The sequence below is a fragment of the Athene noctua genome, chromosome 21 (genome assembly GCF_965140245.1).
Source record: "Athene noctua chromosome 21, bAthNoc1.hap1.1, whole genome shotgun sequence".
Classification (NCBI taxonomy): domain Eukaryota; kingdom Metazoa; phylum Chordata; class Aves; order Strigiformes; family Strigidae; genus Athene; species Athene noctua.
The window spans coordinates 5,813,344-5,838,393 of record NC_134057.1 but is presented as its reverse complement, the minus strand read 5'-3'; the positions used below and the strand labels follow the sequence as shown (position 1 = coordinate 5,838,393).

The following is a 25,050-nucleotide window of genomic DNA, read 5'->3' as shown; positions in this document are numbered from 1 at the left end:
GAATTTTGAGTCCGAATCCTCATTTCAAGTGTAACCAGACATTTCATTTGGCGCTAAGGTAACCTTGCAACCAGGATCTTGCTCAAAGATAGTTACATTAGATTAACTATATACAGCTAATAAAACCAACAGGTAAATCCTTCACATGAAAACATGAAACAAGGCCACAAAAATTCTAAATAATCTTATCTGAAGCTCACACAACCTATTTTTTGCGCTAGGAAAGACAGAATTTGTCAAAACAATTTATTTCCTCTGCTGTTGACTGAAAATGTGCAATGTATTAAAATAAATCTTAGTGAGTAATTAGGATCACCAGGTCAACTACACACATTTCATGAGAATAAAGTTGCTACTCAGAAAATGAGTGCTCTTTTTCTTGCCACTCTCAGCAGCCTTGCTTGTTTTTGCATATGGTTGCATATTTAATTAGCAATCCTTCTGTAAGTGTCTGCAATTAGCACAATGATGATTAATAAAATAACTCCTTTAAAGCTCCATTTAGGCAGCAGAACTGCACAATCAGGTATAATTAATTCATCATTAATAAATCATGGCTGATTAACTAATCTGTTGATTACAAACACATTACTGCATAGTCTCCCACCTGAGCTCTGGTGATTTTTCTATTGTGAACAGAAATAGGGACAAAGTAGTAGTAAACTATAAAAAAAAAAAAAAAAATGCATTAAGCAGCAAAGATATGGGTTTGGTCAGGAAATTTAGATAGCAAGTATATACAAAATTTACCGGGCTTTGTTCATTATTAGTCCCCTTGAGTAAAAAAGTTATTGTACTGTCTATTTGTTAAATGTGGATGTGTGAACAATAATTGCTTCTTTAGTTCATTTATATTCTTAAGGAAGGGTTGGGTTTTTTTTCCCCAAAGCATCTCAGATTCACTCTTTGCGTAAGCCAGTAGGAAGCAGCAAATGCAACAAAACAAGCTTGCAGTATTGCTCCTCAGGAAGATCCAGGTCACTAGCCAGAAAGTGATCAGTCTGCTTTGTGAGAAGGCAAGGTCGAGGTGGCTACTAAATACGCCACAGCAGCATCGCTATTAAGCTGCCTCCATGGCTGTGCCTGGCATCTGATGACGAGTCCGTGTTTATAAGCCACACTTCAGGTCCATGAACTACGCAAGACTGAACAGGGAAGAACATGCATTTCCATCTGGAGATTCCTTTTGCTTGCCACCTACCTCTTGAGCGTTGCAGTGCATTTAAATCGTATATTCCATATGTTCTGCGTAGCGGCGGGAGCTAGAAACTTTCATTTCAAATGAATCCTAGGATTCTCACACTTATCTGTCTTCAGCTACTCGGACTTAAGAAAGATGTAAGTTACAATTTATGATAGAATTCAAAATAGCTGGAAATAGGGGAACTTGGCACAACCGAGTTCCTCATCATTTATAAAGGGCTGACATCCAGCTGTTCCCATAGTATGAAAATACCTCTGAATTCAGAATACTTCATCCTGAAATACTGCAAACAAAAAGAACTAAAGCAGAGCTTAAGACAACACTGATTTGAAAGGGAAAACAGAGCTTTAGCTAGAGTAACTGAAACAGTTCAATATTCCTAAAAAATCCAGAGAAAGACAAGAACACTAAAGAAAAAGTGACAGAATCTGAAGCAGTACACTTCATGAAGAAAATACAGAAGAAACTTTTAATTTAGGAGCAAATCTTCAGTCTTTGTAAAGTAAATGACACTGCTGTAACCAATAAAGCTTTCTTCCAGATTTTAACCAGTTTTATGTCACTATGTCAATCTCTTAAATCTTTCCACTAAAACTTTAATTAAAAATATTGACTAAGCAGCAGTACTATGGGCCACTGCAATACCATTCATCTTTGAAAAATACTGTTTGTAAAAGAGAACCATAAAGCACATTTCTAAGCTATTTATATTTTTCATATTTTTAATTCAAGTAAATTAATGAACTTATGAGCATCATTTCAATATATGGCAGAGAAATTTATTTAATTTTTTAAAGTACTGTAGTCAGATTTCATGAAAGATGACTGAATATGGAAAAAGTTTGATTATTTTATCCATCAGAAAGGTTTACAATTTGGAAATAAGGAACAGAATCATTAAACAGCAGAAAAACAAGATAGCTGTCCTCAGACATTTTCTGAGGTCAGTGTACATATGAAGTGGCAAGATGAAAGTGAAGAAAATAATAGCACGGATCTTGAAGATTAGAAGTGAGCATATTCAAGCAATTTTTTTTAAAATAGACAATAAGTAATCAAAGACTTTTGCAGACAGTGGTGATTCACGCCTAGAGCTAAGATATAATCAGCATAATATGAGCAATTTGAAGGTGTGGGAAATTAGTGTCGATTTCTTCAGAAAGTCAGGTTTCCTTTTAATACAATAGCCATTTGCCCCGCAATATCAACTCTTCCATCATTACGCAGCGAAATCTTCAACTCTCCTCCACGGCGGGAACACTGAAAAGCTAAATGGAAACAAGAATCCACAGTTAAAAAAACTATCTATCAGAAATTATTTAAAAATCCATTAAAACTCAGAGAAATGAGGTTTCTGTCTCCAGAAAGCAAGCAGCACCAGGGATACCCTGGATGAATTTGTCTTTACAGATGATTAGCTGAGGGTGTGTATCAGACTAGAACTGGTCTACTGAGTCTGACAAAAACATTAATTAACACAAGTAGTGAAGGATAGTTTGCTGCGATGTAGCCAACCATGTTTCCTTTCCTAAAGAAGTCTTGAATTGTCCCATCCATGGGAGAGGCAGTTTCTGTAGGTACGAGTGAAGAACACCAAGTATTACCTGCATAAGAGAGAACCACTTACCATACTGAACATCTCAAGTAGGTATTAGCCAAACACATTCTTTGAACCTAAGTAAATAGTAAAGTAAATAAATAGTAAATAAAGCTCAAGCAGGCCGTGGAGAAAGCCTACCAAGAAATAGATACTCCTTCAGCTGCCATAAACTGAGACCAAATTCTTACACATACAGGAACAGCTATTGATTTATATAATCCTGAATATGTAATTTAATACAGTGGGATAACATTTAAGTAGCAATAGCCTTCTGCTTGTAAATAATTACAGAACTAAACTTTTGCTTTAACTGTTTATTCATATACAGGTAGGATGATAATGCTCACTTAACATGCTGAGTCTGCAGACTTGTTTCAGTAGTCCAATTTTAGTTGTGCAACTACTTGATCAGAAAATGGTCTGGTTCAGATGGCATTTAGCAAAGGTTTGAGTTTCATATAGTGTTGTTTTTGTAAAAGACTGTAAATGGAAAAGAGGCATTAATGTTCAGTCTTCTTACTCAGTGAACTTCCAACTACTACAAAAGTTATTCAAAGCCAAAGGGCATGTTTTTCCTCACAAACCCACAATTTGTAAATTGGGTAGAGGTTGCATTCAGATCCTGACAGAGCACAGGATCTCTAACAGATGGCCTATATACTGTATGCTTTAAAACAATCCCTCAGCCACAGCTAAAAAAGCTCAGTCCTGGATACAGCCCCTTTTCTTCACAATAACTTGGAAAGTTCTCTATAATCTGTTTGAATATACCAAATTCCTTAAGCATGTTTATAAATGTTGTCTTAGAAATGTGAAAACTACGTGAAGGGCTGGATACAGAGATAGTTGCTAAATATTGCATTTCTTAGCAATTATGAAAGTCTACACATCTGATATGAGAGATTATATTTTTTTAAATACTGCAGAGACTCTTGAAATGAAAAACCAGCAAGGACTGATACTGAACTCTGATTCAACACTCAGCTTAAATTCAAGGATACGTAAAAAAGTTTTAAGAACAATCATAAAGTATTACACCTTGTAAAAAGACTGGAAAATTCTCTTTGTAGTTGCTGGGTGTGGTCATTATTTGACAATTTGGTTTAATAAAAGTAGGAAGAGAAGCCAAAACCAGGAAATTATGTCTGATACTTCAGCAAAGATGCAGCTGACCTCCTCCTAGAGGTCACAATACCCCAAGAGATCTGACAATAGATTTAATGTTCCTCATTTTTATATTATTTCATATCTGATCTATTTTGGAACATCTTTCATTTTATGGAAGAAAAAACTTCCTTTATTCTTGCAATAGTATCAGATATTACAGAAGCTACTGCAAAGCCTTCTAAAAAGTCAAAAGATGCTCTCATTCATTACTGTTTGGTGATATGGAATCTTCTTGACTGTCAACCATCTTTTCCAAATAATCTCATTAGTAATAGAATTCGTCCTAGTACTACCTGATACCCCCTCAGTCATGTGTATGTAAGGAAAAGCTACTTCTCAGAAGACTACATATTGATCAGATGTCAAATTAACTTCTCTATTTAAATCTCTTCTATGTGATTTCTACCACAACAGAAGTTTGAGAACATAAATGCATTAAATTTAAAAAAAAAAAAAACAAAAAAACAAAAAACACCACAATCTTCTGGGAAGACAGGACTATTTTTTTTCTGATAAACACATTAGAGAAGCTGATTACAGTATCAATTGCCTTTAGTGCCTGAGATAGTTTCTCTAAAAGAGGAAATGGCACAGTACATACAAAACACATGAAAATGCAAAACAGGTAGAAAGTATCACCTAAAAATACATACGGAATTTCCGCCTGTTTGATTACTTAAAGAAGCAGTGTCTATAGATAGCATGGAAGTTTCAAATTCCACATTAACATGCGAAAATGTCAAAATCTTCTGAGAAACATCCAGTCCATACGGAGGCATTACCAAAGACAGTTTCTCCTTTTCAGAAAATACATTGGGATTCTTCCCCCCAACATTATGGAAACTTTCACAGATTTGTGCAATGTTAATGCAAATGTGAGATCTTCAGAATGTTAAACCTTTCCTTCGGTCCACAATGAAGAAGGTCTCAGCCACTGTGGATTACCACCCTGAGCTATGGAGTGCAAACAGATCTTTTAAAGAGCTTATCATTCTCAAGAAAATCCATTTTGAGATTCATTTGACCAAATAAAGGAAGGCTGATAATCAAGGAACCTGTTTGGAAAAGCATTTACTTTTATGGATGAGGAACCTTATTAGTTCAAGGCTCCAATCTCTGCTCCAAACTAAATGTTGCCAAAGACTTAATTGTTGTCAGGTCCACAAAAGAACTGTAATCCCCTGCTCCCCCCTAGACAGGGACTAGGCTATTTTATTGCTTCTGTTGTTCTTCCATTCTCTGGCAAAGCACTAGAAACATGAGCAGTAAACAGACACCCAATGCCTCTTTATCTAGTGTTGTCATGTATGAACAGTTTCTCTTGTTTTTTTCCACCAAGTTCTTCAGTTTCTTGCTTAACAACAAATACATGATCTAATAAGCATATCTCACTGATTGAAAGAATGCCAATAAATCTAGATGTTCTTTGACTTCAGAGGTCCAGCCATCTTAAATTCCTTTAAGGCTTAATTATTTCAAAGTAAAACTGCAAATAAAATCACAAACAAAATTTGCCCGTGCCCATGTATCTTGTCCCCATTCTTATATATTTAAGGTCAGTCAAATTCTTTCTGCTCTTGTAGTGTGACTTCTTTTTTATATTCTTCCTTGCTACCATGTAAAATATCATCACCCTGAGGAAAACTGATCTTCATACCTAAATATAGGTGTATCAGAAACCAGAAAAACCCTGTACCATAAAGCACATTCTGTATGTAGAATCTGAATGTTAGAAATACATCACCTCTTCTTAACTAGCTATAACAACACTAGCTATTCTAAACCCTAAGTTTCCTAAAGAAGTCACGAAGGGATTAATCTGGAGTAATTCTCAAGAAATTTCCAAAATCAGGCAGAAACCATATGACTTTTTCAGTCTCATCTTACTATACAAGGGGAAAGGAAAACACTGTCCAAATTGTACTGATGAGTACACATCCTAAATGAAAATACCAATACCTTTTCCCAATACCTAACATGTGAGTCATAAAGACCAAGAAGTAAAGTAAAATTCAGTCAAAACACAAAAACATCATCTGAAGTTCACCAAGCCTCAATTATGATGAAGGGTCACGAGAACTGAAGTCCAAAGCTGAAATCAAAAACTAACTGCAGAGTTACAATCCAGAAACTGATACTTCAGACTCTGCAGGCATGATGTGTCATGTTGGTGGGTAGAAAAGAAAGCTATTTCTTAAAGATTATCTCACACACAAAATATTACATAATGTTCTATTCCTATCGAGAAAATGGATAGGGAGTTATTTCTACAGTTTGGAGTGTATCAATAATATTACTTTTTATTTTTTATTGAGTAGTTACATGAACGTGCAGCTTTGCAAGAAAACAGTTTCTCTTACCAAGCATTTCTTTCTTCCCCAGCTGCTCTGACCAGTAGCTGCTTAGAACAGCATGGGCAGATCCTTAAAAGAAATTGGAAAACAAAGTACAGAGTTAAATTAGAATTGCTACTTTATAGAGCAAGCACCTTCAAAATGTAAATGCCATAAACAAATCAAGTGCCACAAGTGTTTTTAGGGCAAAAACACCTAAGGGTTTTCACAGTAGACAGAACTTAAGGCTTTATAATTTCATTTAGTTATGATAAAGCTGTATTACTTCCTCATCCTCTGACTTCAGTGGAAATTTTGCCTAGGCCAGGGCTTTGTGATTAGCCACAAACAGGCAGGAATTACAAATAGTATTGATTAAATTGAGCCAAAGTACTCATTTGTTTAGCAAAAGTGAAGTTTCCTAATAACAGAATCTGAAAATATTAAACTCAAAATATTATTATTCATCTAAACATGATGTTATTCAAAGAAACATGAACGGCTACCCATCAAAAAATCTGAATAGGCTTTTCAATATTTTTTAAGAACAAACAGTTAGATAGAAGTGACAGTGTAAAACAAAAAGTATTTCCTCTCATAACAGTTTTTCACAACAAACCTGAATGCTGTTAAGTATCAGGATGTAACTCAAGGAGATCTTTAAGGTCTCACCACAGCTTCTGAAAACTAAAATACCAATCTCTTGTTTCCTGATCGGCAGATGGCTTAAAAACTTTGGATGACTTCTCAGCTTCATAGCTTGTCACGCTGCTTCAGTCTACATTAGCAGCTAGGGGCAAAGACACTCTGCTGGAAACCCTGCTGTGAAGTAACTATAATTATCAGGGCTCAAGGACACCGGGGCATGTAAACATTATTAAGAAATAATTACAAAAGAAATATAATACAAAGGCCTAACTGTTAAAAGTATACTTCAGCTACACAATAAAAAGATTTGTTTTCATCAAAGAAATTACACTTGAAGATAGAAGACAAGCAACAGTGAGCTATAACAAGCCTAGAAAAATCTCAGAGATTCAGGAACTTCCAGGTTTTCCTACATATCAATACTAGTCTTCCTAGAAGTCCTAAGGAATGAGCTCTGCGATTAGATATGTCTACAAGACTCTGACTCCATCTTTATGTGGAAAATGGGACTGAAAGCTTAAGAAATTGTTATAGCTCATATGTCTTCGTAAACCTTTCTTTCTGCTAGGAGTGCTGAATAACCACCATTGTTCCAATAAAGAAAGTTTCCTCTTTATTGAGCAAAACTCTTAATGAGCAATTTTGACCAAGTTCTCAGCTGCCTAATAATTAACCTGTAATTAACTGGTACCTAAGCAAATAACATCATTCTGCAGCAATCATCACACCTACTGAGTGGAACATCAAGGGAACAGGCAGAGAACAAGTCTGTTAAATGTCCCTCAATACACAACTAGCCAAGTTCATATTATTCACAGGCCTGAGAAAATCCACAATAAGTGTCATGAAACTAGAGGAGATCTCAGCTTAAGTCCAAAAAAAAAAATACAGGACACAAACAGAAGCGGCTATGAACTTCTGCAACATCTATTCAATACCAAACTAGTTTCTCACTTTTCTCTAACTGGAATAGTTCAGGGAAAAGATCTGAAAGAGACACAGGAAAATCTGACCTGATGACAGCAAGAATTTTTTCTGAAAGAGCTGGCATCAGTCATGAAAGTTCCCAGCTTAATGAGCACACTCCTGCTGTCCATATAAAACAGTAATTTATCAGAAGGACTCCAAAGTACAGACTCATGAAGTTTAATAAGAACCTTTTAATTGAACTGAAACAAGAGTTAGAGTCGCTTATCGCAAAAACACAAACCTGTAACAGGGTCCTCCAGAACTCCATACCAAGGTGCAAAATATCTGGAGTAGAAATCATGGCCTTTATGTTTTCCACTGGAATTTCCCTTAAGAGTGAGTATGAGTCCTTTCACCTTTCCTGTCTTTTCAGCTGACAAAAAACTTTGTGCGTTCACTTGCAGTTCTTCCAACACAGACCTTGAATATAATCACAGAATTTTAATAGCTGATATTCTTTATTTTACATGAACTTAAGTATTGAAAAGAAACATAAAACTACAAAATCTTCTTCTGTACAATCCCAAAACAGACATGGTAAAAAGTTAGAGACAAGACTTGCAGACCTGTCCTCCCAATGTTATTTGACAGAAGACTACCTTGATTATAACAGACTGAGTGAACAGAGAAAAAAGTTCAAGCCATGCACTTCCTATTTATTTCTGAAAACAGAGCATCCTGGAATATTAGCTACAAAAGAACACACTTTTCTTGCAACTTTTTAATCATTGAAGAAGTATTTCATCACTACAAAATGCAAAGAGTAAGCCCTCCACTTCCTTTCAGAACAAGCAAATAACAGCATTCAGATCTTCATGGGATTCTAAAGCATTCTACAACAGTCTCAAGTCTGTGAAGCTGCAGATACCTCCCTACAAAATAAAGTTTGAAAGAGTAAAAATAATAAGTACTCAGCTGAGGATATTTCCATCTCCCCACTAGACCAACCTTTAAACATTCGTTAGGCCAAATTTCAAGTGAAAATAATAGTAATTTGGCCTAAGTAAAGAAGTTGTGTTTCAGTAATATATACTCAAATCATACTTGACTTAACCATGAAATTCAGCTCTCTGAGATTAACAAATGCTTTGGAATTATTTGAATTGGAATTTCCTCTCTAAAGCTACTTACGATGCTGTTAAGTCTGTGTAAGCAGATTATAGTCAAATGGGAACAAGAACCCATGGCGTTCTGGCAACGTGCCCTGTCTCGCTACGCTACGCAGCTCTGACTTCTTCATTTGAGAAGCAAGACTCCTAATTTCCTGCTAGGTTACTGAACCATTTTTTTACTCAGATGGCAAAAATACACCATTGTTAAAACTGTTTTCTACACCTCCTTTTCTTGGAGATAGATTTCAGACTGATCTTAGTCAGCTTTGCAGGTTCATTAAGCTCACATTAGAAGATAAAATAACTATTTAACACAGGAGTTCAAATTAGAGTTTTTAATGCCCACCTGTTTTAAAACTAGCTAAAAGAGCCTAGTATGTAAGGAATAGAAAATTAACAATCAGACTCAATTTCTGTACACTTTATTTAAAAAAAAAAAAGTATAAGACACCTTTCATAAGCATCACTGAGGCGGACTAAGAGTTTCTTTGTGTCAGGAGAATAACGGAGATCTTGAACAACCATGTCGCCAATGGCTGCCTGGTGGAAAAGTGAAAGGAGACAAAGAAACACATTGTCATTTGAATATGAAATACTATTTCCTTAACATTCGCATTGAACAAGTACCCTGCTAGATCAGGGCTTATGCAAGGTCTCTCATGCAGCCCTCAAGTCCATGCAAGCAAGAAAAGTAAATGCACTAAGTGCATGAATGGGTATGGCTGGTGCTAACAGCTCCATGTATGTCAATTTAGAAAGAAATTCGGGGACCTGAAGAGGGCAAGGACATTAGATTGCCCTCACATTCAGACAATAGGCTGAAAATGCCACTGAAATAAATACACTCCAGTCGATGATAGTGAGAGTCAAAAGTTCAGCTGCAGCATTTTCCTGAGCTGCACGACTCAGACCTTTAAAGTTTAGTACATCAAGCAATGCCATGCTGTCACTTTTCAGACATTTTAATACACAAAAATAAGTATAGCTCTTGTGAGACTACATATAGATACTTTTTTTACCTTTATTAACTCTTCTACTTCCTGAAGTACCTGAAGAAAAAAAAAAAAAAAAACACACTGTAAAAAATAGAACATATATATGTATGTATCTATCCAGCTACCGACAGACAGATATACTTACATACCCATACAGACATAAACACATACTTCCCTTGAAAGCCTTTAATAATAAAATTTTGACTGACCTGTGGGTAGGTGAAGTAAAGTGGCAAGTCCAGGACAATATGATCCTCCACTTGTCTGGCTTTTAATTCCCCACTCAGCGTCATGAACGTGAGAACTGAATTTATGTTTTCTAGAGAGAAAATATTGCAACATTATTAAACATAAGAATTTGAATCTAAATTATTTTAGCTCTTAGAGTAGCTCAGCATATTCACAAAAAGTTCATCATGCAGCTAAAACGTAGTAACTACAGTAAAGCTGTATTCTGTGACAAAACTCCAAACTAACTCAATAAATAATCTGCTGAGGACAATAAATACAGCAAACGCCTGAGTCTTTCCTGCACGTTCCTAGAATGAACGGGAGATTTCTTTTAACAGAAAGAGCAATATTCCCCATTCATCAAATTTTACTGTACCTCTCCCAGATGACATTTGCATATTTAGGGCTTTTCTTAAACAAGAGTAATAGTAGTGCATCAGAATCCAAGTGTAGGCATCAGACTACAACCTTATAATTGCAAAGCAGTTGTAAAAGACAATACCTAAGTTATCACCATATGTGTTCACTAAATGTTCTGAATATTAATTGCCTTTGTTGCAGAAAATAGAGATCTTCTTAATTAGAATTAAATTTTTGAAAAAGTTATAGTAATAAACAGATTGTAAACATACTTTGTACGTGAAACAATACAGCAGCTGCTGCAAGTGTGGCATGACCACAAAGAGGAACTTCATTGGCTGGGGTGAACCATCTGAGTCCAAAGCAGGAACCTTGGAAATAAAGTTTATTTAGCGTTATTAAGTGGAAGAAGACTAGTTCTTTAACTTATCTCAAAACCTTATACAGAGTAATGACATTTCAGTTAATCAAAATGCATGTTATAATCAGTCTTGGTCTTAAACACACTTTTAGGAACTTACTTTGTACTGATTTTTGGAACAGCTATTGCTTTTGAGTCAGGCCAACAACAGGAGTCTACTATTGACAGACTAAATGCTTATGAAAATATATTTCAAGTGAGTAATTACCATACAAACAGAACTAAAAGGTGCAAAAGAAACAAATGGTAGTTAAAAAAAACCCGAACAAGTCTTGTCAATGCCCCTGTGAAAAAATAGTGCATTAAATAGCCCTATCTAATGAAAACAAATAGAATCCCAACAAAACCTAGTGGATGAAACTAACGGTGGCGGCAGAGCAGCGCGCTGAGGCAGGGGAGACGCAGGACTCAGCTGTGGGACTGCCCTGTGGCGTCAAGGCGCTCCCCCAAGTGGACGTTGAGCCTGAAAGCGAGAGGAAAGGCGTCGGCCATGGCCGGCTGGAGACAGAGAAGCTCGGTGACCCAGGACACCTGCCTGGATGCTTCAGACATGCAGCTGCACTCAGACGGAGAAGACATTTCGTACTCTCGCCAATTAATGTATTCCTAAAATAATGCGGATTTTTAAAAATTAAATGAAATGCACCGATCACAAACGCATACTCCTGCAAAAACATACTCTTTGTCCAGGAGCCCTTAATACACCAATTCATGTTCCAGAAGCAGATGACAGTCTCATAAATGACATTCTGATGCTCCTGGTCCCCTCTTGCCCCCATCACCCCTCAATACACACTTCTAAGCTGTAGCTCAGTGACTAAACTCCTGTGAAAAAACCATGCCTCTCTTCAGCAGCTGCAGGGGTCTGATGTCACAAACTTTACTCCCATCAAAAGCACTTTAATGAGAAAGAAACTGGCATTTCATATGCTGTTGGGTATGAATGACTTGAAAATAAATAAATGTGTTAAGCATGTTAGCAAGGTGTTAACATGAAAAATTAAAAGTATTATCACTTCTTGATAAAATATTCTTTACAATAAGATAATTGTAAAACAAATTACAATTTATTAACAATAAGAGTAAGTGCTGACAGTTATTACTTTAAGAAAATCCTATTTAATTACAGAGACTGTGCAAAATTCCACTCCCTGGACAAACAGTCAAATGATAAAGAACAGTTTCTTTGCATACTGTCCTAGGGTTAGGGTCTCTTTCAGACAGCCAATAACCCCAAAACTGTTTCTCTCTCTTCCACTACATGGTATCAAAGCGAGGGCATGCCAACATGATACCTTAACCTGGAACCTAAACTGCAGGCTAGTTGGGTTCCAGCCCCTTGGCTCCTGCCACCACACAACTGCAAAGTGAGCAGATTCAGCAAACTGATTCAGCTGAAAATTAATCCACAGAGCAATTCCGACCAGACTCTTTGTCCAATATTTTCTATCTTGTCCAGTGTCTCTCCATTTCCCCTTTGATCACACATACATGCCCTACCAAAGAACACCAGTTAAGTCCCTCCACTCAGACCAAGCAAATGAGCAGCATTTGTTCTGGGCAACTTCAGATTTCCCAGTTTTGTTGGAAAACTGTATTTTCCAATATTGGCTCCACAGACAGCTTACGAGATTTTGTGACAAACTCGAGTAATAGCTTACAGATACACCAGCAATCTTCTGAACAGCCAAGCCAGATTCTACTCACTTTGGAGTCTTGTGCATATGGTATAAGTATGATCCATCTCTACTCTTCTGCTTGTATAATAAGAAATTATCTCAGGAGATTATTAGTAGTAATGGAAGTATTAATTGAAGAATATTTGCATAGCATTTTTAGGAGATTTTCTGTATGCAACTTGCCTGTTTAGTAAAAGGCACTAAAACAAATGGTCTAATTTATGAATAATAAATGTTTGTATATTGTAAAATGAATTTGATATGCAGCACAAATACTTTAAAGAATCCATGTGCAAACAGCTTATTAACATTATCTTGAGCAAGATACATCACAACTCCGAGATTGTGCTTTGGCTGTCTTACAAATTAGCGTTGTTCCTTATAAATCCACCCACAGGGTCTTCCTATTCCCTTGCAAGAGATTTTGGAGGGTAAAGAGAACCACTCACTTTTGGTAAAGTCATCTCCAGGGTGCAGTTTTCTGATGAAAGCAGTTTCTGAAAGGTTCATTTCTGTTGCAATTTTTTGGTGCAAATTTTCAACCAAGTCCTAATGATAAAACAACAAATCTAATTAAAAGCAGGCCAAAAAATGCTGAATCAAACTGTCTGCCAAATAAATAGTGTCATTTCATTTTCTATTATAATAAACCATAGATTCATTTTTAGTTCAAAACACTTTTGAGAGTAAAAGAAGCTTTAAGCATAAAGCAGGATAACTAGTTCAACTGTTATGATACCTGGGAAGTTCTAATGTCTGTACTATTAGTTCACAAATTCTTGGAATACGTGGAAAATAAAATCACAAAAAAAATAAACTCAGTCTTTCCATGAACACAAAACTTTCTTAAAAGTCATGATTAAAATCACACTGAAAATTCATTATTAACATAATCTGAAAATAACTACAAGTCCCTTTCTATGACTCTGAAAAATCCACGCCAGCAAGAGGTATGCAGCAATGGCTGGGGCAAGGGCCGAGATGGCTGCTCAGCAGTTAGGGCTGTACCCTCGATAGCGCTCTTCGAGCAACAGGAACAATATGCTAAGTCAGTAGAAGCTGAGAGGAGATAAACTGAAAACCAAAAATGCTGGAGCTCACTCCGTTCTGCTCTAACTGCCTGCAGATTTAAACCAGTGAACGCTGATCCAAGGATACATGAGCTGAAACAAATGTATAAAATTCTACTTCACCCTTGTTCCATTGCTCTTTCCCACCATTATGCTGACTGGCAATGTTTGAGAATCTGGTCTTTAAAAGACAGAAACAGAAATGAAACAAAGTACTGAGTGCACTTGGTCAGGTTCAACCTCTGACAGATAAAAACTTGCCCTCCTAACTTTACTTGTTTCTCTTAATAACTTTAATCCTTTCCAGCCAGTGATCCCATACTACAGATAGGAAACAATCACCGATGCAACAGATCTGCATGTGCAAATTGAATTCTGTACAATGAAACAACACTCTTTTTACCATAATAAGCATTCCTCCTCAGAAAAACAGTTCCATCAATTAGATACTAAAAAGATACTAAACCAGAACAAAGACCAACCAAAATGTTATTAAAAATAATAAAACTTTATTGAACTACTGCCATCCTGTGGCACTTTGAAATACAGGAGGGGCTTGTGCCATTCTGGGTTTTTGTAAAGCATCTGCTGAGACTCTGAAGGGAAAGGAGAACAGAAATATTGCTGCTAGGTACATCACACTTTCTTGGAGATTAGAATAAAACTACAAATTAGGATCTGCTCTTTAACTGAATCTCAGCTTTAACTCTGACACTGAAGCCTCTAGCCCCAGGTTCTGTAGAAAACAAACTTCAAAACCTGAACACTCCAAAAGCAACATGCAAATAAGTTGCCCTCACAATATATTAATATAATAAAGTAAAATTAATATGAAAACGCAATTAAAAGCTCATAGTTTTAAAGTGCATTTTGAGAGGGAGTATCTAGATTTTAGGGGGTCAAAACCACCTCTGAAGGGAGATGTTCTGTTATAACTTCAGCTGATCTGGGAATTAGGCTATACTGTATGAGATCTAGACAAGGCTTAGGAACATTTAGAAAGGATTCATATTATCAGTACAAGCGACTAGCATTGACTGTTCTACGGACATTTTCATACTCATAATTTTCATCAAGTGTTACTATACAAATAATATAAGGCCTATAAATTTCTAAACCAGTTTAATAATTAGTTTTCGGTAGACATTGTCAAAAGTGTACCAGTTAGTACCAACTGTTCACAACACCTTGATGAGAATGATGACTACTGTCAATTGCACTAAAACTACCATGCAACTTCAAAGCAATAAAACCTGGCTGTTTAAACTTGGCTAAAGCCAAACATGACACACTAAAAGTGAAAGACTCAGACCCAGGTCTATAACTCCTCCTCTTTCCTTCCATAGAAAAGAGAGGAAAAAAAAAAAAAAAAAAAAAAAAAAAAAAAGGGGGGGGGGGGGAAATCCACACCAAATCCCACATTTTAACAATTCACTCAAAAACTACTGAGTACTGATTCAGTGTTACTGCATTTCCTTTCCATTTAATTCTGAATCCATGGGCTTAAGAAATTAAGCCGTTTCTTTTTGACTTGGTGAGACTAAAACCAATATGTTCCTTCAAAAAACAAACAAAAACAATTAAACCTACAAAAAATGCAAAGCATGTCTTGAATGAAATTATTCTGACGGGGGGAAAAAAAAAAAAAAAAGAAATCTCTGCTTTGCTAATTTCTCTATTCGGGAGCAACAGCAAACAACGCTTGCAAGAACTCCCGAGCAAAAGAAGCAAATTCGAGTGCTGTGCTGAGTGCTCAGGCCAAGTACAGAATGGCAAATGCCATTGCAGTCCCTTATAAAATCGGGGGGGTTTTTTAACTTACATTTTCAAGCAGACAAACTGCCGCAGGATTTCCAGAGAAAGGCCGGTTTGTAAACGCATCAACCGTAAAAATTGGAATTTGCATTGTCGTTTGCGCCTATTTAGTCTTAAGCTGTTTTCTGCAAGGTACTTTGTACCTGTTTTATCCCCGAGTGACAGCAGAACTCCGAGTTAATGTTTCCCGAGCGGCAGGAGGAGCCAGCGCCCCCCTCCCGTCACTTCCGAGCGCGGACATGGACTCAAGACTCCTTCCATTCAGCGCTCGGCACTGATTTAAAAAACTTTAACCTCGCTCTCACGTCGCTGGCTACCAGCTCCAGAACGCTGTAACGGGCCCGCCCGCCCCGCGCGGAGGCACTGACGATGCCCGGAGCCGGGTCAGGTTCCCGCGGGTCCCGCCTAGCCGCGGGCTGACTGAGGAGAGGCGGACAGCCATTACGTGCGCCCACACGGGACGCTCTTCCCCTCCCGCCCAAGCCGAGGCCGAGGCCGCCGGGCACCCTGAGGACGCACACACGCTCCAGGACCCGACCGGACCCCCGTGCCCGAGGCGCCCCGCGCCCAGACCCCATTTGGCGCCAAGCGGGCCCGGCGGCCGCGTGACCGCCAGCCCAGCGCGCACGCGCCGCGGCGCCCCCCAGCCCTGGCGCTGACAGAAAGAGGCGGGAACGCCCCGTCCGCCCGCGCCGCGCATGCGCGGTTCGCCCCTTCTCCCCGGAGGCGCGCATGTGTCGGGGCCGCGGAGCGCGGCGTGGCTCTCGCGGTATTTGCGCGGCCGGGACGCCATCCTGCCTATCTTCGTTGCGTAGGTTTCGAGCCCGCCGGGCGGTTGGAAGTGAGGAGGAGCTTCCTTCCCGGCAGAAGCTCCTGCCGGGGCACGTCGAGGGGTGTGCGAGGGTCTTCTGGTGAGTGGAGAGGGGAGAGCGGGCTGAGGGAGCCCCGGCCGGGCCCGCCCGGGGTGGCTGCGGGCAGCGCGGCGGCAGCGGTGGAGGCTTGGGCCCTGAGGCGGACCGGCCTTTGCGCCCCTCGGCGCGGTGTCGGGGCCGGTGCGCGCCTGCGGGGGCCGTGGGCAGCGGCGCTGGGGAGAGGGCTATGGGGGAGGGGGCGGCGCGGCGCCTCTCCGCGGAGCCTCGTTCCGGAGCGTGGCCGCCATTTTGAGTGGCGGAGCCGAGGGCGGCGACGGCCCCAGGAGAGCGGCGCGCGGCGGTGAGGGGCTCCCGGGGGCGCGGAGGTTGTGCGGGCGGAGGCCGGGCAGCTCCTCCGAGGCGGAGAGGTGGCAGCGGGGCGCGGCGGGCAGCTGGGCGGGAAGGAGGGAAGCGGGAGGGGGCGGCCCTGGGGAAGCGCGGTAAATGGCGCCGGGGAGCGGGCGGTGGGTCAGGGCCGCGATTTCGGCGGTAGTCGGCGCCGCGGGTCGGAAGGCTGGCGGCGGGGAACGGGGGGCTGCGGGTCGCCGGCCGTCACGGCTCGGCGGCCGCGCGGCCCATTGTGGGGCGCTCCCGGTACCCCCCCGCTCCGAGCGCGCACGCACCCCCGCCGCGGCTGAGGGCGGTGCGCGCGCACCTGCCGCCGCGCGGGAGCCGAGGCGCCGGTGCCATCCGCCGCGCCGGGCCGGCCTCCCCGCCCCGGTGTCGGTGCGCGGCGCCCTCCCCTCGGCGGGGGGCCCTCCCGGTGCGGGCAACGCTTCGTCGGCGCTCCCGGAAGGGGGTGCGGAGGGAAAACGCAACGAAAAACAACGGGGAGCGCGGCCCGTGGCGCTTTGTTTGCAGACAAAGGAAGGCCTTGTGTTTCCACGCAGGAAGCTTTGCGTGGTTCCTATCCCTTCTTCAACTGTCACGCTGAAAAAAAAGCCACCCTGAAATAACAAAAAAAACCCAACTCAAAGCGTTATGGGACAGATGTTCCGTGTATTCCGAGTAAATAATGAGCTTTATGTGCGGTGCCTACCCACGTGCAGCCCTCCCTCCCTACACGCTGTGTGCCCTGTCAGAGTTTGAGCGCTTTTAGATGCACGTGAGCTCTGGATGTGATAAGCACCATTTTAAGTGTGTAACAGAATTAAAGTTCGTTATCTATACTACTAGTTAGCCGAAGAAAAACCTGCCACATTTCTTTTGACGGGAGGGACTTAGGCATCTCTGGAATCTCAACATTTTTCCTTCTTTTTTTTGTAGGGTTTGATTCAAATAAAAGATGGACTGGAGTGGAAAACATAACGGGCCAAATGATACAACTAATGATGGAACAGTGGTACGACTTCGAGGCCTGCCCTTTGGCTGCAGCAAAGAAGAGATTGTTCAGTTTTTCCAAGGTACCTCTAGTATAGTCGAAGTATAGTGACTGAGTTTTCTTGTGTCTTACACAATGTTTTGCGCATTTTAATTTGTGATAGCTGTTAATGGGGTGGAGGGGAGGGATTGTGTTAAATTAGTTTGCCTTAAGTAAGAATTATGCCCTGTAAATGAAGTAGAAGTAACCATAGATGTAGTAAAACACAGTATGTGTCTAATTCTGTCAAGGTGGTAAACATATGCATATTGGGGTAACCCGAATGTTAGCATTTGGATCAGTTAAATTACTTGATTGGTAGCTGTATTTTCTTCATGTAACATAGGTAGCTGTATTTTTACATAGTTTAAACAGAAAAGAAGTATGGCTAAATCCATAAATGTTTAATGAAAGATCATTGGCTTGCATTGTTGGGTGATGGGGGAAACAAGGTGGTTTTCTTTTTCGTTGTTGTTGTTTAGATATGCTTTAAGTATTTGCTACAGATGGGAATGTTTCAGCCTTTAACACTGTTCCCCTTGATGGGGTTATTTGTCCTTGGGTTAAAGGGTTGGAAATCGTGCCAAATGGGATAACATTGACGCTGGACTACCAGGGGAGAAGCACAGGGGAGGCCTTCGTGCAGTTTGCTTCAAAGGAGATAGCAGAAAATGCTCTGGGGAAACACAAGGAAAGAATAGGGCACAGGTGGGGATGGAGAGTTTGGGATGGTGTTAAATCTTTATTTTTGGGGGTTGTGGGTCAGTAATGCTTTTGGGGGGGTTGGGGACCATTATATGGAACTGGCTGTTTTTAAGAATTTTTATAACTGATCCTAAGTTAACTTGGGAAATATGGTAGATTGGGGGGTGGGGGAGACAGTATTGCTTTGGGTAGTTTGCTAAACTGAGAAAATTGTTTCAATCGTACTTGTGTAGGGTAATTTGATAAATGCTACTATAGCTAGACGTTGTTTTTCAACAGTATGTTTCTCATACTGGAAAGACATGTTTTATGCTTAATTTGTACAGCTAGAATTTTCACGTAGTAATTTTGGCCACTGTAAAGTGTTTTTTTATACACTTAAGATTCTTACGGTTTTGAGGAGAAACTTAAGTTGTATGGTACCTCTAGTCACTTGTATTGGATTGTATGTTTAGTTATAGAAAACATAGTATGGCCTTTTATAATATTCAGAGAGCTTGTGCGTGTATTCTTATTGGTACCTTGAAAATCCTCTTTTATTAGATATATTGAAATCTTCAAAAGTAGTAAGAGCGAAATCAGAGGATTCTGTGACATGCCGAGAAGAATGATGGGACAACAACGACCTGGACCATATGATAGACCATTAGGAGGAAGAGGGGGTTATTATGGAGCTGGGCGTGGAAGTATGTATGACAGAATGCGTCGAGGAGGTGGTGGATATGACGGTGGTATGTTTATCTAATGGCTGGAGGTTCTGTTGTCAGTTTGTGTTTCTGACATCTTTGTCAAGAACTAAAGAAATGGTGGTAGCTGCAGTGCCCCTTAGGTTTGACACGCTGCTCTCAAAGAAATTCTTACTTGTCATGTATCCAAAAAATGTGGCTTAGTATTTAAGAGTAATGGAAATAATAAGGGAACTGTTTTCAGCAGAATTTGATGTCTCGCTTGCATGTTTCAGTCTTCTTACTGTATAAAAGAAATTTCACATTTGCACTCAGTTCAGAAATCCAGGTTTAACAGTCTGTAGAGACTGTTTGCAAACTTCGGGGTGCCCAAAGACTGAAAAATTTACTCTTGTGCATTGCTTAGTGAAATTTCAGTAATAATGTAATAATTCCTTTCTTTCTCTCCATTGCACACAGGATATGGTGGCTTTGATGATTATGGTGGCTATAATAACTATGGCTATGGAAACGACGGCTACGATGACAGAATGAGGGATGGGAGAGGTAACAAAAAGTCTTTTATAATTGTTTAAAAAGATTTTTGGATTATTTGAGTTGGAAATACTATGAATTACAAGACAGAAATAATAGCTTTCTTCATTAGACTACATTGTAAAGAAAGGAGGTTGTTTAAAAAGGGGAGGAATTGGGGAATTTCAGGAAAACATAAATATGTTGCTTAGGCTGTCTTCTGGTTAGGTGTCTGGGCAGATAAGCAGGAAGTGTAAACATCTTGCTTTCAGGGGCAGAAAGTGAGTGCTTTCCAAAAACAGTAGTGAGGACTTTTCTGGGGGATTTCATGATGATTTTACAGGTGTGTGGTTTTGTTTGGTTTGGGTTTCTTAATAGGCATGGGAGGACATGGCTATGGTGGAGCTGGAGAAGCAGGGTCGGGTTTCCATGGTGGTGGTCATTTTGTTCACATGAGAGGACTGCCTTTTCGAGCGACGGAAAACGATATTGCTAATGTAAGTACGATGGGGAAAGGGGCTTTCTGGTGCCAAGAGCTCGCATGTTCTTGTCTGTCTTGTTCCAAACTCGGTTAAAGTTCTCAGATGAGCGATCAATAGCTCTGATATATCTGCTAACTAAAGTCAGGGCTTGCTGTGTGAGTTCTACAAAGCTTAGTAGTGAATCAGCTTCTAGAAAGGTAACGCCTGAGGTAAGGTTACTGGAGAGGTCAGCCAAACTATACTTAACGTTCATCTCTGTACTCCACATTTTCATTTCCATAAAAGGGGTATTGGGAGAGGATAGTTGTTGCAGTTGGTATCCTCGTTTTTAAGGCTTTCAGAAGTTTAACTGGAGACTTACAGCTCTGTGGAAGAGCGATAGCAGATGTGAAATTTTGATTGTAGTTTGTGTATGTGTGTGACTTCAGACTGACTTTAGGAGGGACAGGATGGGCAGGCTGTAGGGAGCTGTGTTTGGTTGGAGGGGACGGTATCCCGTTACTTGCAAGAGTCGAGGGTGGCAGATAAAAGCACATCTGCACGATTTTGGGAATGCATTTCTCTGTGGCCTAAGTAGGGGAAGAAGTTTTCTGGGATATAAGGTCTGGTTTAAACACAGCCCCTCTCTACAGTGGGCTGCGTCTTTGTTAGTTGCACCTACATATTATGTATGCAGAACTCTGTTCTTAAGATTGTGCTTTTCTTTCTTGCTTTTTTTTTTTTTTTGGCTTGCTGCTTTTTTTTCAATTAAGCTATATTTTCTTCTGTCAGTCTAAAGACTCTCAGAGCAAGAGCTTTGATTCAGAGCATGTTACTGCAAGGTGATGAGTAGCGTACCATGGGTTCGTTTGTAGGTGCTCTTTGGGATTGAGGCTGTTGTTCAGAACTCCCACCATATCCCCTCGAGTTCTGGAGCGAGCAAAAGCGGTCTGGCTGACAATCAGCTGGTTTTGAATTCCATAAAGATGTCCTTGCTTTGAGACATTGGGCTCTGCTTCTTCAAAAACAAATTATTTTCCTCTTCCAGGATGGCATCATACTAAACTTCTTGATTAAAGCAGCGTGTGCAGGCAGGAACTTGTGTTTGCATCTCTGCTTTTAAAGAAAGCTCCTCAAGCTCTGGAGCTGGAGCTCTTGGAGTTGTCTAATAATAATAGATTGTGCTTGTAGATTAGTCTAATGTTGAAGGTCCACTGTCACTAAGTAATACTTTGGAAATTAGTAGTTAAATGTATGTGGTAGGATGAGATGAAATTGCTGCAGTGCTCCACTACCCACTGGGATGAAAAAAAAGTACCTGGCTTGAATTCTGCATTAATGTGATGATTTCTGTTTGTTTTTCTTCTTAGTTTTTTTCACCATTGAATCCTATAAGAGTTCACATTGATATTGGGGCAGACGGAAGAGCCACGGGAGAGGCAGATGTGGAATTTGTAACACACGAGGATGCAGTAGCTGCCATGTCTAAGGATAAAAACCACATGCGTGAGTGTCGGGTTCACGTGGAGCTGTCCTGGGCCAGGCTTCAGCGCGGGCTTGAAGGGCAAACGGAGTAGGTGGCCTTAAGCCGCGCTTCACCCAGGGTGCTGTGCAGTGAATACACAGACTGAGGCTTTTTGCCAGTTACCACATTTCAAACTGGCTTTTCGGGGGGCTTGTAACCGCTACTCGTAAGGTGGGGGGTGTTAGCCTTGCATCTCTGCGCTGCTGGTTTCTGAATCAAAGTCCGTCACTTTTGTTCCCTGCAGAGCATCGATATATCGAGCTGTTCCTGAACTCGACTGCTGGAGGCGGCTCCGGGATGGGAGGCTACGGCAGAGACGGCATGGGTACGTGCCCGCCCCGCACCCCGCTGCCGCCCGGCCGAGGCCCGCCGCTCCCCAGGCCCTAACCAGGCCCTTTCTGCTTTTCAGATCAAGGCTACGGCTCCGTGGGTAGGATGGGAATGGGCAGCAATTACAGCGGTGGATACGGCACTCCCGACGGCCTGGGCGGATACAGTAAGTAGCGCCCTGTCTGACCGGGCCTCTGCGGGAGCGCTGCGGGCGCCCGCCTGGTGAGGGGGGGGCGGGGGGGTGCAGGCTCTGCGGGGGAGGGCAGTGGGGGGGGACAACTTAAATAAACCACGGGGGGAGGGGAGGGGGTTATGCGTTTTGCTGCTGCAGCAAACGCTTGTTTAGAAAAATAGTGTAAGTTAAGTCATCTTCAACCAACTGTTCTGTATTACCCATCACATTTTTTCTTTTTTTAAGGTATGTATGCGTGACCTTGTGTCAATTGTTTGCAGGTCGTGGCAGTGGAAATAGTGGAGGATACTATGGGCAAGGCAGTATGGGTGGAGGAGGATGGCGTGGGATGTATTGAAGGGGTAGCCTTGCTCCACAAACCATCCTGGAAGAAACAGTCGCTGGTCTACTAGACTTTCTTACAAAATTTAATTTCTTTTGTATTTTAAGAACTTTATAATGACTGAAGGAATGTGTTTTCACAATATTATTTGGTAAGCAACAGATTGTGATGGGAAAATCTGTTTTCTGTAGGTTTTATTTGTTGCATACTCTGACTTTAAATAAATTTTTATATTCAAACCACTGATGTTGATACTTTTTATACTAGTTACTCCTAAGGATGTATTACATATTCAAGACTACAGTCGGTTTAAGATGTTGTACTATGGTTCAATAAAGGTGGTTGTACTGTAACTCCTATGAACACTGATTCAGTTCTATGTAATTTTGGTGTAGTGAATGAGTTTGCAAAATCCACTTAAGGGGAAAAAGGTAGACGAATAGATTAGTTTATTTGGTAACAATCTTTCCTAAACCCTTTTGGTAAGTTGTGTGTAACAATTTCTCACCATGGCGTAAAGCTGTGGAGGCTCTTAAGTCCCTGGCCTGGCTTTTCCTCCTGTGCTGCCCTGTCTGCCCCAAGCTGGGCGGGGGCCTAAAGGCCTTTGGGCCTCCCCCAGCCCCAGCAGTGACCTTTGTTTCCAGGCTTTGCTGTGGAATCCAGGTAGATCCTGCGTTTCACACCTCTACCTTGCAAGTCACTAGCACAGCTTTGAGCTCTTATGAAATAGGGCAATAGGAGTTAATTTGAAGCTGTCATCTCCTTAGCCTTTTTTTCCACAAACACTGCTTTTGCAAAGTGGGAAGAGTAGAGGGATTTGGAAGCAGGTTAAGACTTCTGTCATGAAATTTCTGTATTTAAACCCGATTCAGCTGCACAGAGCTGCTTTGTCTGTATTCAGAAGTTGACGAGTTGTTCCATGGCTGAGTTCAGTAGAAGCAAAGTATCTAAAAGACCTCTTAAGCCCAAGAGTTGTTAAATAACACGCCACCCAACCACGTTGCTAAAACATTTTGTGCATTTGTGACATGTGAGATATGTAAGAAACTATTGTTTGAAGACACTTACCATACCTGATGTGTAATGAAAAAGGTATTTATTCTTCTGAGCCAGTGTGATCTCCCAAATTGACTGCTTTGTCCTCAATGCCTCCCTTACGATGTCAAATGTGATCTTGGGTATTGAAAGTCTGTCACCTGTTTGCTAGTGCTGTGTTATATCTGTAATAAATGTCTTCTTGTGGGAGAGAGGAGAATGGAGTTTATTTCACTAGAGAGCGTGTTCCTGTGTCCCAGTGCCTGGAAATGCTAGCGGCAGGGTGAGCGAGGGGCGCAGGAGAAGGGCTGAGAACTGGGAGAGTTGTGGTTCGGACGGGGAGGGAAAATGAGACCTGGACCCCAGGGACCTCCCAGGGCCTGGCTGTAACCTGGTGCTCCTGCAGAGCAGTGGGTTCTGGGTCTGCTGCTGAAAAAGCTGATGTGTTTGGAGAAACCGAGATGGCAGGGCCCGGGACACGGGTGAACCCCACTGGAGGAAAATACCCAGCCGGGATCTGCCCCAAGGGTTCTGCGGGGGCCTATAAAACACCGTCGGCCCTGGGGTGCGCTTTGCCACGGGTTTCAGCCTTACCTTGTGAGAGCAGGCTGGGAGCTCTGCTTGGAGCCGCTTCGTATCACCGAGCCATCTGCAAAAAGTACACTGAAACACGAGTTGGGGAGCGAAGTCCCGCTGCACCCTTCAGAGGGGCCGGGCCTGGCCCTTCCACAGCGACGCTGCACCCAGCCCTCAGCCGGTCCGGCCGCTGAAGTGTTTAAATTGCAGAGGAGTTGGGTTTGAGAAGAAAACCTATGAACAAAGATGGCTCGGTCAGGGAGGAACCGGCGCTGCCCTGTACGCCCGGTTGCTGTGAGGAGCAGGAGGGGCCATGCAGGGTCCGCGAAGCACCTCTGTGGGCAGAGCTGCTGCGTCCCGGCGCGGGGGCAGAGGACGTTTCCTCACGAATGCCCCGGCTGGTCGGGTCAGAAGCCATTGCCCAGGAAACACAAACGGCTGCTCTGAGAGGGCGGGAGCAGTGACAGTTTCTTTTGATGGAGTCGGTGCCCCACAGCTCTTCCTGTGCGCAGTGTGAGGATGGTTTAGAATCACAATCTGTCAAAGAACAGGGTTTTACAGAAAGACGGAGAATTAATGACAGCGTGCTCCAAAAAACTGCTAAAAGCAGGCCAGTGACGTAGTTTGATGCCAAGGGAAATAAAACCACACAGAACATACAGTCTTCACCCTTCTGTTCAAGGCAGAAGTTCCACCTGGAGTAAGAAGCCGCAATCTGAATTATTGTACACAACTGTATCCAAATAGGGCAGCACAGAGGGGAGGAAAAGATGGCAGTTACGTGACAGAAATATCATTTATTGCATGTTAAATGCAGTATACTCCTATA

General features: G+C 41.4%; 2 protein-coding genes across 7 annotated transcripts; one reads left to right on the top strand and one right to left on the bottom strand.

Annotated features, from left to right (window-relative positions):
• Positions 1 to 1,741: 1,741 nt before the first annotated feature.
• On the bottom strand, positions 1,742 to 16,084 carry PBLD (phenazine biosynthesis like protein domain containing). 2 transcript variants are annotated; one of them, XM_074924388.1, is made up of 9 exons: positions 15,612 to 16,084; positions 13,169 to 13,268; positions 10,892 to 10,990; positions 10,238 to 10,347; positions 10,053 to 10,082; positions 9,485 to 9,573; positions 8,163 to 8,341; positions 6,332 to 6,394; positions 1,742 to 2,472 (listed from the first exon to the last, which is right to left on the bottom strand). In XM_074924388.1, the coding sequence occupies exons 1-9, from the start codon at positions 15,693 to 15,695 to the stop codon at positions 2,360 to 2,362; spliced, it is 867 nt and encodes a 288-aa protein (XP_074780489.1). In that variant the 5' UTR covers positions 15,696 to 16,084; the 3' UTR covers positions 1,742 to 2,359. The 2 variants fall into 2 exon arrangements, with proteins under 2 accessions (XP_074780489.1, XP_074780490.1); XM_074924389.1 differs by having other exon boundaries at positions 15,748 to 16,084.
• A 239-nt stretch (positions 16,085 to 16,323) lies between these two features.
• HNRNPH3 (heterogeneous nuclear ribonucleoprotein H3) lies at positions 16,324 to 23,857 on the top strand. 5 transcript variants are annotated; one of them, XM_074924386.1, is made up of 10 exons: positions 16,324 to 16,515; positions 17,782 to 17,918; positions 18,445 to 18,583; positions 19,124 to 19,266; positions 19,726 to 19,812; positions 20,158 to 20,276; positions 21,611 to 21,746; positions 22,010 to 22,090; positions 22,175 to 22,261; positions 22,549 to 23,857. In XM_074924386.1, the coding sequence occupies exons 2-10, from the start codon at positions 17,801 to 17,803 to the stop codon at positions 22,623 to 22,625; spliced, it is 987 nt and encodes a 328-aa protein (XP_074780487.1). In that variant the 5' UTR covers positions 16,324 to 16,515; positions 17,782 to 17,800; the 3' UTR covers positions 22,626 to 23,857. The 5 variants fall into 5 exon arrangements, with proteins under 5 accessions (XP_074780487.1, XP_074780486.1, XP_074780484.1 ...); XM_074924385.1 differs by having other exon boundaries at positions 19,726 to 19,814; positions 20,148 to 20,276; XM_074924383.1 differs by having other exon boundaries at positions 19,124 to 19,311; positions 19,726 to 19,814; positions 20,148 to 20,276.
• The last annotated feature ends 1,193 nt before the right edge of the window (positions 23,858 to 25,050 follow it).